General features: G+C 35.2%; 2 protein-coding genes across 4 annotated transcripts in view; both read left to right on the top strand.

The window, feature by feature from the left end:
- The window catches only part of LOC125660874 (receptor-type tyrosine-protein phosphatase mu-like), a 91,825-nt gene extending 84,645 nt beyond the window's left edge, over positions 1-7,180 (top strand). For 2 of the 3 annotated variants that reach the window (XM_056146239.1, XM_056146238.1), the window contains exons 23-27: positions 1,507-1,641; positions 1,827-1,946; positions 2,849-2,988; positions 4,812-4,947; positions 6,330-7,180. In XM_056146239.1, coding sequence (XP_056002214.1) covers positions 1,507-1,641; positions 1,827-1,946; positions 2,849-2,988; positions 4,812-4,947; positions 6,330-6,419 — 621 coding nt within the window. In that variant the 3' untranslated portion in view covers positions 6,420-7,180. The remainder of the gene's footprint in view (positions 1-1,506; positions 1,642-1,826; positions 1,947-2,848; positions 2,989-4,811; positions 4,948-6,329) is intronic. The other variant, XM_056146240.1, reaches the window with a different exon arrangement.
- A 2,344-nt stretch (positions 7,181-9,524) lies between these two features.
- LOC125663295 (receptor-type tyrosine-protein phosphatase alpha-like) overlaps positions 9,525-18,291 on the top strand; it is a 62,077-nt gene continuing 53,310 nt past the window's right edge. Inside the window, exons 1-7 of the mRNA XM_056147668.1 lie at positions 9,525-10,345; positions 10,918-11,139; positions 12,542-12,793; positions 12,947-13,084; positions 14,054-14,191; positions 15,035-15,175; positions 17,876-18,016. Coding sequence (XP_056003643.1) covers positions 10,294-10,345; positions 10,918-11,139; positions 12,542-12,793; positions 12,947-13,084; positions 14,054-14,191; positions 15,035-15,175; positions 17,876-18,016 — 1,084 coding nt within the window. The 5' untranslated portion in view covers positions 9,525-10,293. The remainder of the gene's footprint in view (positions 10,346-10,917; positions 11,140-12,541; positions 12,794-12,946; positions 13,085-14,053; positions 14,192-15,034; positions 15,176-17,875; positions 18,017-18,291) is intronic.

The raw sequence follows: 18,291 nt of genomic DNA on the forward strand, positions 1-18,291 counted from the left end.
GGTAGCCAAACAATGTGGACAAAAACAGATCAATTTCAAATCAGACGCTGTGCCAATAATTTTATATTTTCCAAAGACTAAGACAAATCAAAATAAAAATTAAAGTCAACCGCTTAGCTAAAGCGAAGACACTGACCAGTATGCATTACTAAATTACACAAAGGTTGGATATATCATTGTAATCACACAAAAAAAACCAACATTTCATCAATTAACGTGATTTTTTAATAAATCTACTCAAAATTATATTCTATTTTCATATTTTACCGCTATTTCAATATTGAGGTTATTCGTATCCCGTGGGGAACCGGGTTAGAATAGGTCCTTGAGCAGTACCACTTTGCTTGTCGAAAGAGGCTGTTCATCGGATGAAACCGCAAAAACCGAGGTCCCATGTCACAGCAGGTGTGGCACGATATAGACCCCTCCCTGCTCAATGACCATAAGCGCCGAGCATAGGCCTAAATTTGCAGCCCTTCACCGGCAGTGGTGACGTTTCCATACGAGTGAAATATTCTCGAGAAGGGTGTAAAACAATATTCAATCTCAATCAATCAATTATCTTATAAAAAGGAAAATGGGATTGCCATTACAGATATTAAACTATTTCATAAATGAAATATACACAAGTTCAAACGACTAGAACTAAGCTTTTTAAAATGATAGTTAAACTTCAGTATCTGATGGCATGGGGTCTTGAAATCCACAGGCATCTGCATGATGTATGGACAGTACTACCCCCCCCCCCCCTCTCCATTCTGATTTTTTTTTTGGCGGCGATAGTTTCAAAATATATGGATTCTCTGTCTAACCCCTCCCAATTTCGATTTATGTAATCGTTTGACTTCCCAATTTTTGTACAATTTAGAGATTGGCCTTCTACCAGCTTTATTGTTACCGGTAGAAGGTCAATCTCTAAAGCTTACAAAAAGTGAGAAAGGATTACATAAATCGAAATTTGCATGGGATGGACAAAGAATCCATGCATTTTGGAGGAGAAATTATCCCCGATAAAAAAGTCAGAAAAGGAGGGGGTAATAGTGGCCATACTTCAGCTAGTGTTGACTTCTTCAATATCATCCTCTGTTGAAGAACGTTATTCGCTTGCCATGCATCATTCCTGACTGATATTGTTGAACCACAAATCCGTTAAATGCAGTGAGATATTTCGTTGAACAAAACGGTAGGCCTACACTATTTTCATTGCGTTGTTTACATCGATGGGTCATTGTGACGTCACAAACACACATAATCAAGAACGATAAGCGGGTAACAAATTCATTCTATGTACAAGTTTACAGCTTTATTTCTTATCAATCCAAAGACAATGATTTTTTTTATTAAACGCTGTTTGACCTTCATTCAATTTCATACCTATCTTTATGTTTTTAAAGTAAAATACCATTGTTAGAAATCGTCTCATATGACCTTTAATGGAATAGTTACCAAAAATAGAACACATTATCTGGCTCTTATTTGACATGTTTCTTTCTTACTTTCCTGTAGTCTTACGACAACCATGACGCGTTTGTTGTAACGCAGTATCCGCAGACAGGGGACGCTGTGGACTTCCTGCGACTGCTCACTGATCATGAATCAAACACCGTGATATGCCTGGATGCCATGAGAGAAGTGAAATCCGTATAGAACTATTTTTGAATGTTTCCTTGAAATGTTTCTCTATATTTTAGTGTAAAAAATAATGTTGACATTCGCCATCTATTATCATCGTAACACCATCCACTTTAATAATGTGGCGTATCTTTATTAGGATCCAGTTATCTATAGAAAATGTATGCTCCATTTTTGAATGTTTTTTTTTCCAGAGCAGGGAATGGTTACCAAGCAAGAATAGTTCAAAATCCGTCCCTCCATTTACCGTACATTGTCATCAAGAAGATTCAACGGACGTAAAATCTACCACACTTCATGTTGTTAAAGAAGGGGTAGGTAATTCTAAAAAAGTCTCAAAGAAGTTAATGCAATACAATTATCAGGTGTAAATAATCTGCTTGGATGGGTAGTGCAATGGTAGTGCATTCGTGTCTTTACTCTGCGACCCGTACTATATTCTAGAAATCGGCAATGGGATGAGGTTTGAGGAATGATGGACGCCTGCTCACACACTGGTATTTCTAGGAAGAGGTCAATCCAAATTCATTCACGTTAATATCTCATGAAATCACATCTGTATAACCAGTGTAATCGTCCGAATGGAAATAAATTTTTAAGCTTTCATAGCTCATCCTGACACTTACAGCCATGTCGAATTATTCATTCACAACAATGTTAAATTATAAGCCTTCTATAAAATATAAAAATCAACACAATAAGACGTGCACAATAAAATATGTTTGTTAGACATTATATATATTTTCTTACACGTACACAAAATACTAACGATTGTCGAGTGTTCGGGTTAGTATAAGTCCTCATAGTATCTAGCTTATCGTAAGATGCGACTAATTGGGGTTGTTCCTTCGGATGAAACAGCCAAAACCTATGCCCCTTGTCACAGCAGATGTGGCACGAAAATGATCCCTCCCGGCTCAAAAGCTGAAGTGCCGAGTATATTCATAAATTGTATAGCCCTTCATCTGCAATGTTGACGTCTCCATGTGAGTGAAAGATTCTCGAGCGGGAAGTTAAACAATACATTACAGATATTATGCATTTGACCAATCGTATTTGCATAGAACAAAGTATACATATAGTTGTCCTTAACTCACATACGTACTAGAAGGAATCCGTGTTTGTTGTACTCTCAACTTAGTATTCTTTATATCATTTCTGGAAGAAAAAAAATCTCGTTATCTTCATATTTTCATCCCTAATTTAATATTTGCAGGCAAATGACGAAGCCCGATCTATTACGATTGTTGAGCCACGACTCGAATTGCAAACAGGACAAGAAACAACACAGATGCTAAGGCTTGTAACCTACGCTCTTAGCAGTAGAGCTGACGGACCCATAACTGTAGTCAGCAGGTAAACTAGCGATGGTACAGGTATTTAACTGGTGTCAACAGGTAAACTTGTTATGTTACAGGTATTTAACTGTTGTCAGTAGCTAAGCTTGTTATGTTACATATATTTAACTGTTGTCAGCAAGTAAACTTACGGTACAGGTAATTAACTAGTCAGCAGGTAAATGATATGGTACAGGCATTTAACTGTAGTCAGCAGGTAAACTACTTATTGGTACAGGCATTTAATTGTAGTCAGCAGGTAAACTACTTATTGGTACAGGTATTTAACTGTAGTCAGCAGGGAGATTCGTTATGGTACATGTATTTAACTGTAATCTGCACCAAGCAGGTAAACTAGCCGTGGTACAGGTTCATGGTATACATGGTATGGTATAATTTCGAATCCATTCATTAAAACTATGGGTTATTTATCATTTGGTTTACATTTCTTACCTAGTATTGTGTATTTTACCTCAGAGCTAAATGCTTAAGTGAACTTTTCTGATAATCTTTTCCCGACGTCCGCCAATCCGTTTGTCCGTCTGTCAATTTTACACATTTCTGACTTCTTCTCCAGCACCACAGGGCCAATTTCAACCACATTTGCCATTAAGTATCATTTGGTAAAGAAAGTTCCAAACTGTTCATGTGAAAGTTTAACGAAATGGTGAAAATATGGTTGCATCTTTTAAAACTCTCCAGAGTCATCGGGCCAATTTTAATCAAATTTGCCACAAATTGTATTAGAATAAAAGAGATTGAAATGTGTTCAAATAAAGGGTCGTACTCCCTTCAAAGAGGAGATAATAAAAAAAACCGGTGATATAAAATTTGATCATCCATAAATCGTCTCAAAACACACTGAACCAGAAAAAAATCAAGTTGAGTTTAATGCTTCATGACATAGTTTAAATTCAAGTTTGTTCAAATCATGCTACCTCGCAGTACGAAATCAAAATTGTAAATGGGGATAAATATTCTAGGAGAAATATTCAAATTTCTCAAGAACAACATGACTCTGATTTGTCATAATAATATGCAAGCGTCCACAGGTAGTGTAGTTTCAGGTTCATTTAAATTGAAGGTGGAGCCACATTAGGGGATTGAAGTTCTATATGTGATTATATAGGCGGGTGTGACCGGTCAACAGGGGGTGCTTACTCCTCCTAGGCACCTGATCCCACCTCTGATATGTCCATGATTGGTTATATAATGAACAAACATACCGATGTAGTACAGACTCCCAAATTAAAAATGTGGTCCCCAGAAGTAGGGTGGGCCATAATAGGGGATCAAAGTCTAACATAGTGATAGAAAAGTCTAACGTAGTGGTAGAGATGAAAAGAAATACACACACATCTTTATCAATTTTCATCTCATCAACAGCAGGACCATGGTTAGCATCTATAGGTAGTTCAAATTCAATTTTATTCAATGCAAATGCCCCTGGGGCAACACTGGGATAAGAACGCTTTTATGGAAATGTAGAGAAAATTAAGTACCTCTGAAAGGGGGGGGGGGATATGAAATGAAAATGTATGGAATCAAGTTTCAATGCGACTGCGTCTGTCCGAAACTTCATCCATCCTCATAACTTCTGACCTTGTGACGTTGACCTTTGAGTTTAACATTAATTCATATTTCACGCAAAGAATATGGGGCAAATCATTTTTTTGGTTATGCCGCGATCCTTTGGGGATATGTTTGGACAGAGTATTTTTTTTTATTTCTCACAAGAATCTAAAAGATGAAAAATACTTTATCAGAAAAATTCAACAAGAGCAGGGCCAGTGTGTCTCAGGTGAGCGATGTGGTACATGGGCCTCTTGATTTCTATTATAGAGACGGTGCAACTCTTTGTGGCGTGTTTTGTGCCGCACACAATGTTCTACAACAGTTGTCGATGGACGGGGAGGTCGACATTTTCGCTGCCGTCCGACAACTCCACGTCAGACGTCCAGAACTCTGCTGTAGTTTGGCAAGTTAAATCTTGGTTTCATTATACAGACAAAATAGGAATTGCAATAAAGTTTTCAATATTTACCATATTAATCCTGCTTTCTCATATTCTTGTGTGACGACTGATTTTTTAACTTTTGCGACAGGACTTTTCTATAAAAAGTTGAAGAATATTTAATTTAACCTGTCTATGATATCTTTAGATGGATTTGTTAATGAAATAACAAGTTTTGATCTTTAACTTTAAGATATGACCTTGATTTTCTCATGTAACTATCATTTTATAAAAACCTTACAATGAGCAAGTTGATGTCTAAGATTTTTGTTTTATATTAAGAGATCAAAACATGATGTCGGATAAATAACCTCCTTCCAGAAAGAGTCCGGCATTTATTTAACATTATTTGAGAAGACAATCTATGCTAGCTGATAAGCTATGCGAAGATTTACATGTATTTTTGAAAGTTCAGTTTCGTAATCACAAGAATCGAATGCCAAAATGTACGTTACGGTGTCTATTGTAATACTATACTTTAATTCAAAAGACTGTTTATACATGTGTCTAAACATCAGGTTTTTACTGGCTACACAACAAAAGTTACCCGTTACTTTATAATAGTTGAATCTCACAAAGATGAAATAAATGCTTTCAAGATTTATACTTAAAGACCTCCAAAATATTGCATGTCTCCCATATGTTTCTCAGAATATGCCAAATACATGCCATGTATTAAATTAGTTTGTTCAAAACATTATTGAATATTAGTGTTATGCCAACCATAATTATGAAATTAATGAATTCAAAGTAACTCCACACTCGAATTTGTATCTGATAAAAGTATAGTGAGTGTATTTATTTCCATTTATTAAAGTTAAACCTATTAAATTATCAAATAAAATATATATGTCATCACACTTTTTAAGATGCGAGATATACATAACCCGAATTTTTCCTCAACGTCAGAAAATTGCATTTTAGGAAAAATGTCACAGAAAACTGGTTAAAAAATGCTATCATAGTATTCATAACAATCCTTAAAAACTGTTTCTTTTCAAAACTATACAAAATGTCTTTGAAAAATAAAGGAAATATATCGCATAATGGACTTATTACAGAAATCGATACAACAGTAAATGTCCTTGGATTCAGCATTTTAAAACATATCATTGATTGTTCATATATAACTTAAGACTTTTGAATATTTATGTTAAACAATATTTTTTTACTATAACTATCGAAAAAGACTTCCTACCATGCATAAATATAAATAAATCAATGCAAAATGTGATGACATCACAGTAGGGTGGAATAACTTTAAGAATAAAAAAGTGTAAACTAATTTATCAGTTTTACAAAAGAAAATGATAGATCAATAATGTTGTATTTATTTCTGTTGACAGGAGGAATACAGGATGATCCATGATGTTGTATTACACTACATCCGGTCACGTGAGGGTCACTTGGAAGATAATATATATTCCAACCAATGATTGAAAAACCACATTTATGATTTTGAAAAATTGATTGGTCCCGGATTAAGACAGCTGTATACAATGCGCAAATTTTGGAACACTTTTGAAAATGTATTTTATGGTGAACTTTGATTTGGAGACTATTTAATTTTATTTTAAATATCATATTTCGTTGATGTAAATAGGATATTATGGATGGAAAACAAATGTATGTGTAATTTTACATTGAATGTTCATAATTACAATACCTATAGGCAGACGAAATCCACATGTGCATAATGCAGCACTATCGTGCAACTGTTTTCAATAAACTGGAGTTGCTGACATAAGAAAGGATATACTCTTTTATATACACGTAACATTTTCCCAATATATATCGCAATCTATTTGTAAATTTAAACGGTTGAGAAATATTTAAAATCAAAACTGGTGAAATTCCATTGCGCATTAGTAGACGGAAATTCTTAATAAGTGCTTCAGAATTTTGAAATGCCCAAATATGGATTATTTTTAGAAAAACTAGTAAGATTCGTGATAAGCATGCATAATTTATTTGTTGTCTTACATATGTATTATAGTTTTTATTTGTACAGAATGATAAACAACAAAACTACTGTTTCCTCTCGTTACCCTGATATGAATGACAGACCCAGCGGACCAATGCATGTTTGTTTAAAGTCGATTTCCTCCTCATTTCTCTTATTTAAACTTAACTACTATTTCCATTAAAATATACCTTAATGTACACTTTTATTTGTGAATAAACAGTACAAAAAGTATACAGAGTTTTATTTATACTTGTATGTATTTACTTGTTAATCGATTAATTTCAACATTCATCAGATTTAGTTTTAAGAGGAGTGGGGGTCTTAGTGAAAACTATGTGAATTTACTTTTTTGTACGACATTGAACTTTTGATCTTGTCACTTACAAAAGCGCAAATAGACAATGAGATGAAATGAAAATGTACGTGCTTCTGTGTGTTTTAAGATATATGAAAACAGTTGAAAGATAAGGAAAGATGATGAAACACGATTTCTATCCAGACAAATAAGAGTAGGGGTCCTTGACATACCAGAGGCTGGATCACGTGCCTAGGATGGGTAAGAATCCCCAGTTGACCAGTCACGCCCCCCCCCCCCCCATTAGCCATATATCTTGAACAAGTAAACTGAGTAATACGTAGTCAAAATCAGTGTGTTAAAAAAGACCTAACAATTGGCATGAAATGGCTGTTGTTAATTAATAGATGATATATGTTGGATGAAAATTCGGCCCTTAGGTTATAAAGCTTTTAGAGTACGTACATGAACTCCGTATTCAGAAGATATATTCAAAATATAAAGTCGAAGTTATAAATTTAATACACCCAAACTCGTACTCAAGTGGAGTACGTACTCAAAAGTTTTCAAGTGTGCCTTGGAGCATTCTCATAGTCAACCTCAAGTGTTGTCTGTAAACAAATATAGTCAACCTCAAGTGTTGTCTGTAAACAAATATCGTCGCACACAGGCGTTTACCTCGTCTTCTTAAAGTGGAACATTACACCAAAATTTCATTCAATGGCTCGTTAAAACACCTCTTATAAACTGTGATTTCACCATCGAAAGAGTGATATAAGCTCTAAATTGTTTTATATAAATTTTTGTGATTTTCCCGGGATGATAAGAAAGGTGTTTGTTTGCAAATAAGAGATTATAGAGTCCAACTTCCGCTGTGATTTGGTGCATGATATGAATATGCAATAAATCATGCCCAAAAGACTCAGATATAAATTTTCTAGTTTTAAAGAAAAGATATTTATGAAAAATGAAAACATTATTTGTTATTTTTAAATCTAGGGATCAAATCTTCAAAACAACATGCCAGTTGGAAAAGAGATATATCGAAGAAATACATGTAGACGAAATTACCAAATTTAAGATATAATCACACTACTGTATTCAAACGAGAGAGAAAATAGCATTGATCCCAATCAAAATTGACAAAAATTACTAAAATAATCACGTTATTGCTAAATTTATACATTGCTCATCAAGTTGGTTTCCTTTTAAAATTCGTTTAATTTTAAACCATTTTACATCAAGGGGATGCAGTTTTTCTGATTACAATGTTCTCTATGACTACTTTTTTATCATTCCAATCGGGCTTAGACCAAATATGAAACATCGTAATATTTCTGAATTTTGACCATTTCATTTCAAATTGTTAATCTAATGACTGGTCAATAGCTTAATAGTTACGTGCTCCGAGCAATGTAGAAGGAACGAACAAAAATGGCCAATTACTGTAGTAAAGACATTTGGATAATTATTGTTGTTGTGTCCACAATACCTCAGAGAATTTAGAATAAAAGAATACATATATCATGTTAACATTGTCACTATACATTGTACTAATCTATTATCGTATAATGTACATACGGTGCATCAGTTAACTAATTCGAATCCTGCAAATGAAAAAAAAAAGCTGTTCGATAAGTAATTTGTAATTTAATAAATCTAACCTTTCATCTTCATAAAAGCAAATATAAAATTTCATACATGATTCTGGTTTTGGTAGATTGCAGTATACATTCACGAGGTCTAAGCAGTGTAAACTTTACGGCAGATATTAGCGATAATAGTTTCACCATATCTGTAAGACAGGAACATTATGTACAAAATGTCACCGATTTTGTTAGATGACTTTAATTTCGGCCGATAGAAAGGAAATGTTTGGGCTAGTATTGATGTATATCATGCAAATTGATGACAACTGCGTTATATAAACGTGATTGATTGTATCTTGCTTAACGTCTCGCTCGAAAAATTTTCAGTCATATGTAGACGTCAACAAGACCGGTGAAGGGCTTCAAATTTAGGTCTATGCTCGGCGCTAACGGCTATTGAGCAGTGGGGGTTCTTTAGCGTGCCACACCTACTGTAACACGGGACATCCGTTTTTAAGGTCAACTCCGGGGACCCGTTACATTGACACTGATACTGAGCGTTAGGAGATGGAACTGTCACTACCTACTTAGGTGTGTCGCGTCCGGGGTTCGAACCCCGGCCTTCCCCATGCGGGGCGAACGCTCTAACCTCTTGACCACCGCGGCGATTATATAAACGTGGGTATAAGCTATAAGGCAGGCAAACACTTCAGTCATACAATGCAATTTGTTTAATAACAAACATCTGACAAATATAGGATTTTTATGCTAGAGACGGAATAACGCATGTGTTTTCTGTTAAATAACATTGGACTATACACACATTATAACGGATGTACAGTGTGTCGCGTAATAACAGAAGTAATGCTACATTCATCATGTGCCTATATCATATCCTTTAATCCCGATCATATTCTGGATCTCAATATATTAAAAGAATCCTGCAATTGACGCCTCTTTCGAGATATATCTAGTACACTAAAATATATATGGGATTTAAGAAAAGTCAGACGCCCGATATCGAATCTCATTTTCTTTATGAGTAACGCGTAATTGAGAAGAAAATTGAAACAAAAACTGGTTACGAGTGACATATTCATTTTCCGGTTTTGATATTTTGACTTTTGATGAACGGACTTTGTATTACCGATGTAACACTGACCCGTCGGCTTTATTTACACCGCGCGAGAAGTGTTAAACCGCGCGAGAAGTGTTAAAATCCCTTGTCATTAAAGTTCTGCAGTATTTAAATCCACTGCATCATATTTCAAAACACTAGTTATTGTTTCAATGTGGATTGTTTGGGGTAAATTTAAAGTTACAATATAAGTCGGAGATTTCTCATTATGATTACTTATCGAGTGTCAGCATTTAATGAATGGTGTTTCTTACAAGTGTGTATATATTCTGCTACATTATTGACTTCCTCGATGTCCGTTTGATGTACCAGAGGAAGGAATATGATCTGTGTACTGTGCTTTGTAATATTTATGGAACCTTTACTTGCTTTTGGTAAATCAGATTTTCTTTCTGTCCTATATTTAAAATGTACAAAAAAAAAACAAAAAAAAACGTGAGAGAAAATATACTGTGACCTGACTAATTTTCAAGGAGTATTTTAAGTGGTTTGAAAATAAAATAACCGTGTTTATGAGGATTCCGTCCTTTGCTTTACATACAGTGTAGGCGCAGCATATAAATTCGTGTGTATATCAACAAATCGAAAACAATATTTCACACACTCACGGGAAATGAAACTTTGATACAATTCTTTATCTATATCCCATTTTGATGGCTTTGCTGCAGAGTATCTCTATAAATTGTAATGATAGCCATTTCTTCAGGATTGCTTTGCCGTTGTAAATAATGCGTGTATGAGTATTAAGAAACATACATGTAACACAGTTATTTTAAAGGTTGGAAATTTCCACAGAAATGAAAGAAGAATGTAAACAATATTTTATTTCTATGAGATTCAATTTTGAAAATACATGAGGGTGTGAATTGTGATGTCGGTATATTTCATGAAGCGCTGTAGTTGTATTTTCAAAACGTTTATTGATGTTAATCTTCATTTCTTCCAGAAAATCTAGCACTTAACAAATTTGCTTGGCAGTCATCTAGTTATAATGGCCTGTGGACAGCGGATAAAGCAGTAGACGGTCGATACAGTATACGGACAGCACTGGGAGGCCAGTGCGCCATATCTGGCATCAATCAACGAACAGCCACGTGGGTAGTGGACTTGTGGGGTGTGGTCAGTATTAGTCATATCAACATACACTACAGGACGGACGATCTACCCAGTAAGTGTATCAATAATCCGTAAAAATAATTAATAATTCTGCTCTCATCATAAAATAACCTTGTTAATTTAAAGTTTTTTGGGGTTTTGTTGTTGTTTTTTTGTTGTTATTTAGAATAGAAATGCTTGTTTGTTCCTGATGATTAGCACGAATGTTACACAGAGGTTTAACACAAAAGGATAAAAATTCTTGTCACGATTCAGTTATTTTAAAAGTTAAGCACCCTATCTGCATATATTCACTTGGGTTATGACACACACACGCAGGTCATGGAATCCCGTCCCATTTGTTACATTCACCGGTGTACCATTTTACATACACCGTGTAACATTCCATTTTATAATGGTTTGAGTGAGTAACATGTTATGGGACTGCATGTGTACATGTGTGTGTAACGGAATTAATGAGTTTGTTAAATATCCCTGAGACTGCAATATATTTTATACGCGACAGCTATAGGACGTACACATTCTTTTGACGTACAAAACACTTGACCTCGCAGTTTTTTTTCAAGGCTAGTTAAAGGTTAGTTGAAAAACAGCCCCCTTTAATTCGAGTTCCCCGTATACCCTATTTAGTATTACAACTGTCTGTTAGTAAGAAAGAATAGTGTGGCTTCGTGATCCACGAGTTTCGTAACGGAAGGAAATACAAATATATATATATATATATATATATATATACACATATATATATATACACACACACATATATATATATATATATATATTGCAGTTGAATTCCTATTTATCTGAATGATGAGGGTGATTCGTCTTTAAGGTATTCAGTGTATAGCGAAAGGATAATCAACAATATTGAATTATTCAAAAATATATTTGTTTTTATTAAATCCTGCTGAAAGTGAAGTAGATTAAATTCACATGACTAGTAAATGATTAGAAGTTGGCCTTGTTTACACTTGGACATTTTTAATTCTAATTTTCTAACCAAATATGAGGTAAATGATTAATTTCATTTCATATTTTGATAAAGAGAAAGTTTATGTAACTTTGTGCCAACGTAATTGTATGAAAATATTTCTTTTCTTTTCTTCCCATGCACTTCAATGTAAAATTCTAAGTAAAATAACTCAAGCAGTGATCATTATTTTGAAAATTTCTATGATAATTTTTTATTTAATGAACCCCTTCGAAATGGTATCATGATAAGAGAAATCCCACCATCCATTACGATATATGAACATGACCATTGTACATTGAATACCTTAGAAACAGAACATGGGGTTTTGTAAAGTTCTTGGTTTTGAGAGGGAAATACAATATTTTGACTATGTCACAAAGAATTCGACGAAGACAACGATTTATACTCATTGACAACAGGCATGTGAGTTATGCAGTGATTCTACTATTGTCAATGCATGATACATAAATATATCATGTAGGTCCTTCACGATACGTTTCACGAATGGCTGGTTTTTCCCTCTTTGTCTCCAACACTACGTCCAAAGACGACGGCCATCTTTGTTTTCATGAAATACAAAATGTGAGCGGTACGCCTCTAGAAGACCAGAGGATCAATTGTTCTCTTCATGGAAGATACGTCATATACTACAACGAACGGGACCCGGATGTTATTTATCCTGGTTACTACTCGCAGTATGCCATTAATGAATTATGTGAAGTAGAAGTTTACGGTAAGTTCATGGATATTTCACGCTTGAATATTTAAACACATTCAGATTATTAGTAATGAAAATGCCTTACCGTGAAAACTAAAGGGAATATATGAAGATAAAATATGGATTTTTTTGAACTGTTACTTTCATCCCTGTGCTGGCGTTTTCCAGGATGCAGTGTTCCCGGGTATTACGGAGAAAATTGTAACATACGATGCCCGGAACATTGCCAAGGACATTGGTGTGAGATTCACAGCGGGGCGTGCTTTGGTTGCAATCCTGGGTACCAGAGTCTGCACTGTGATCAAGGTATGGGTACCTTATTTCCTTCTTCGTTAGTCTTACAGTTGGATGGCGATAGGGTGCTCAATTTGTGAACGTACAGTCGTGCGTTTATCCCTGGTTAGACAGAACCGAATTAAGGTAGTCCATAACTGAGTCTACTCTTTTTGTTAAATCTGCAGAGCATCACTTTCGAACAAAAGAAACAGCTAAATTGAATCATTTCTATTCTCGTTTCATTAGAGTTGAAATATGGACGATATTTGATACTTGTAGAACGATGATATCTGAAAACGAAATTTTCAATTAGGAATATGAAATCCACTACATCTTCTAGTATTCAACTTCTGAGTCCAAAAGATAAGATTTTCTATGACAAAGAAATGTAAAGCATCGATACAACACATCTATCCACATCAAACACAAAGACTTGAGGCAACACGTTGAACTTATAGGGAGTGGGGGTTAAATAAAGATAAACCCTAACAGTTCTTAACACAGATGACCAGTAGATTATGGTTTCGTTAATGACAAGGATTTGTAACCTTCAAACAGCATTACCTCTCTGTCATGTAATTGGCTATTTACGAATGGAGGACAGCAAAATCACTTATCAATAAGAGGGATCGATTTAATTGGTTATTTACGAACGGGGGACAGAAAACTAACTTATGAATAAGAGGGATCGACCCCATATATTAGAACGCCTAAAAGTCCATTGTGAATTTTACCCCTTCACCTGGAAATCGAACGCTCACAATGTATGTATTGCATCATCAATTATGCAGTATTGTGAATAGATGATAAGTGTGTCGTCAGTAAAAAAAATAAAAATCTGCGTGGTGTCACGATTGGCGTGTTTAGAACCTCCACAAAACAAAACATTATGAAAGTCGTTGAGTATGTATCTCTACAAAAACGAAAGGTCTTTAAACCGGAAGTCAAACAACCCCTAGTATTACTTGTAAAAGATGATGAAACTGTTTTGTGTTTAAGTTTGTTCTGGACAAAGATACGGACCCGAGTGTTCCTTGTCCTGCGGCAGTTGTAATGATAGAGAAGCATGTCACCATATCAACGGTTCATGTCTGCAGGGATGTGATGGGGGCTTTGAAGGAGAAAAGTGTCTAAAAGGTAAAATGTTATGGCGTTTTCTGTTATATGTCATTTCAAAAGTTTTTTTTACAAAAATAACAGATCTAGAGACATTTATGAAACGAAATAAAGGAAAGCAACGGGAAAACTACGACATTCCTTATGTGGTGCCTCTAAGAGACTGTTAAAGCTGTATGGGCCGAATTACAACATTTTATCCATCTCGTAAAACGCTATTAAATCACCGCACGTATGTTGTCATGAGGCTGTATGACATGTCATACATTATTTCACCTGTTTTAACCAAACGTATTTAATTCTAAATCGATGTGTACAAACAACCGCGTCACTCTGCCATTTCAAGTGACAGTCACGTGACCAGTTCAAACTTTCAGATCATCGGTGGTCTTATTTGTGTAAAGCTGTGTATTTTTGTTTTAAAACAGTACTGTACCATAAGTTTAATAGAAATAAAAATATCAAATACCTCTTAGTAATACGTTGTGTCACGATCTTTCAGCCTTAAAACTAGACAGTTGCGTCTGAGTTAAGACGTCTGACACTGTATAATATATGCGTTATCCGGACCACCTCGGGCATTTCACCGGCTACACCGTGCTTTCGGTGAAAGGCCCGAGGTTTTCCGGATGATTTCTATATTTACTTTCTAAATAATGTTCTCACTGTTTTCTTTTACATGCAGATGTTTTCAAGCATGTAATTAATGGAAAGTTGATAACTTTGTCAAGTAATTAATCTACTTTAAAGTAATTATGTACAAAAATAATACATAAACATCGGGTCATACAGCTTTAAGCATTCTTGTCTTCTTTTGCTACGAATATCCAGGAAAACAAATATGAGTTCTTTTTAACATTACAGAGTGCGATTTCGGATATTACGGCAAGAATTGTCGATACTCATGTGCTGAAAATTGCCAATTTATAAACCGATGTAGCCGTCTGGATGGAGCGTGCGAGGGCGGTTGTATACCGGGGTGGGCGCCATCTAGATGCGACCAGGGTATGTGTCTATAACATGATAGCTCTAGCAACAGTTCATGTCATCACCACGTGACGATGGTGAGTTATTGACAGAAAATCTGCAAATGAATCTGTTTATGATATATCATTCCCAAGTACTCCTGTACTACAGATTTACCTTTGTTTTAATGCAAGTCATCATCACCCCATAAAATTCCTCCAACATAAATGCGTAAGCAGGAAAATATCCAAAGTTTATTTAAAAACAATACACCCACGAGCCGTCTCGGTCACCTGAGTACTAGTGAAAAAGTATCACTTCTCCCAAGGGCTATGAAATCTAGAAGAAAAAAAATCCTGTTCTGAATATCTAAGCTAAATTATAATGTTCAGCAACAGTATAAAACAAGATGTGTTCTTAAAACTTCAATGTCCTCAAAAGTGCATACACTTTATTACACTATATAATAGGTGTATTAACATTAAAAAAATATGACTAATTTGGAACATCTATGGAGCAGTTTTTTCCCCATCTCTAAGGCCCCAGGGGTACAGGAAACCTGAATTTGGCAATTTATACCCCCCCCCCCCCGTTCCAAATATGCTTCATATTTAAAATAATGGGTATAGTAGGTATGAGGGAAGAAGTTAAGAATTTCTATTGTTCACACATTTAATAATTGACAATTTTGACCCCACCCTAATACCAAACCCCTACATCTGGGATCAGCAAATTCATAATTTTGGTAAAGGACTACCTGCTCTTTCTAAGTATATATTTAGTTTCATATTAGTATCAAACCCATCAATAACACTAAAGAAGATGTTATTGAAGTGTTTTACACATAAACACTATATAGTAAGTTTGGCTCTGCCCCGGGGTCAGAAACCCTAACCAGGGATCATGAATTTATAATTTTGGTAGAGGCCTTCCTACTCTACATCACTATGAATTTAGTTCTTCTTAAACATGTGCAGTTGTAGAAAAGATTTTTGAAAATTGGTCAAGTTTGGAGAGTATTTATCCCGTCCCTAAGCCCCAGGGGTGCAGGAATCCTGAAATTAACAGTTGATGTTTCCCTAGTCGCAAAGATGCTTCGTACCAAATTTGAAAGGAATTGGAATAGTAGTTATCAAGAAAAAGTTAAAAAATTCTTTTGTTCACATTTGATAACTGATAATTTTGATCCCAGCCTGATACCTAAACCCCTACCCCTGGGATCATCATATTTACACTTTTAGAAAAGGACTATCTGCTTTTTCTAAATATCCATTTATTTTCAATTTAGTATCATTAGCACGAAAGAAGATGTTTTTAAGTGTTTTACACATAAACACTACTTGCCAAGTTTGACCCCACTCTGGGGTCATAATCCCTACCCCGAGGTCATGAAATTTACAATTTTGGTAGAGGCTTCCTTGCTCATCATTACTATATACTCACTTTCTCTGTTAGATGCCCAGGAGTAAAGAGGAATTTTAAAGAAATACATCAATTTTACAATCAAGGCCCCTAAGGATGGGGGTCATGAGATTTACAATTTCTGGTCTCCTTCACCTAATTTGGTCAAGATTGGCCCAGTAGTTTCTGGGAAGAAGTTGTTAACGGATGACACACAACGGACGACGACGGATGTTTGCAAATAGCAATAGGTCACACGAGTGACTCAGGTGACCTAAAAATAAATGCTGCTGGAATCGAACCATTCATTGCAGATAATGATTGCTACGCATTTTTATTTTAAAATGTTCTCGAAAAAATAACGTTGACAAATCCAGAAATTTCGATGGGGTGGTGGTTTAAATTTCTTGACAAGCAGAAGGCTAACCATAATCTAATGATTGGGAAATGCAGAATTAATGACATACACTTGAGAACTATCCTACAGTTATCGCAATATTTGATGCTGTGCTAAAAGAAGTACAGAGAAGGGGAGGGGCGAATATATGCATGTGCAACATATATTCACAGAAAAGTTTAGTTGTCTCCGTCTTGGAAACAACAATGAGAAGTCTTGTTCGTAAAGAAGAAGACATTGTATAACGGGGTTTCGTTCATTTACAAGAGTAAAATGCTGTAAAATCAATACATTCACAATTGTTAAGAATAATTTATTTCTAACTGCTGAGGAAAGAGTACTTTCAATCATGGGAGAAGAATCTCACGAGAAAGCATAGAAAAAATCAGCCTGTTTCACGATTAAAATGAATTCTGCAAACAACAACAAAAATAAAGAAAAATATCACCGTCTCACGAGTAAATATAGATAGAAAATCCGGTCTCACGAGTACCGGTATGTATAGAAAAACATCTGTCTCTCGATTGAAATAAATTCTCCATCTAACAACAAAGAAGAAAAGAATCCTGTCTCGCGAGTAAACATAAAAAAATTCCTGTCTCACGAGTACGTATAGAAAAAAAAAATAATATATGCGTTATCCGGACCACCTCGGGCATTTCACCGGCTACACCGTGCTTTCGGTGAAAGGCCCGAGGTTTTCCGGATGATTTCTATATTTACTTTCTAAATAATGTTCTCACTGTTTTCTTTTACATGCAGATGTTTTCAAGCATGTAATTAATGGAAAGTTGATAACTTTGTCAAGTAATTAATCTACTTTAAAGTAATTATGTACAAAAATAATACATAAACATCGGGTCATACAGCTTTAAGCATTCTTGTCTTCTTTTGCTACGAATATCCAGGAAAACAAATATGAGTTCTTTTTAACATTACAGAGTGCGATTTCGGATATTACGGCAAGAATTGTCGATACTCATGTGCTGAAAATTGCCAATTTATAAACCGATGTAGCCGTCTGGATGGAGCGTGCGAGGGCGGTTGTATACCGGGGTGGGCGCCATCTAGATGCGACCAGGGTATGTGTCTATAACATGATAGCTCTAGCAACAGTTCATGTCATCACCACGTGACGATGGTGAGTTATTGACAGAAAATCTGCAAATGAATCTGTTTATGATATATCATTCCCAAGTACTCCTGTACTACAGATTTACCTTTGTTTTAATGCAAGTCATCATCACCCCATAAAATTCCTCCAACATAAATGCGTAAGCAGGAAAATATCCAAAGTTTATTTAAAAACAATACACCCACGAGCCGTCTCGGTCACCTGAGTACTAGTGAAAAAGTA

Source organism: Ostrea edulis, chromosome 8 (assembly GCF_947568905.1).
Source record: "Ostrea edulis chromosome 8, xbOstEdul1.1, whole genome shotgun sequence".
Lineage (NCBI taxonomy): Eukaryota > Metazoa > Mollusca > Bivalvia > Ostreida > Ostreidae > Ostrea > Ostrea edulis.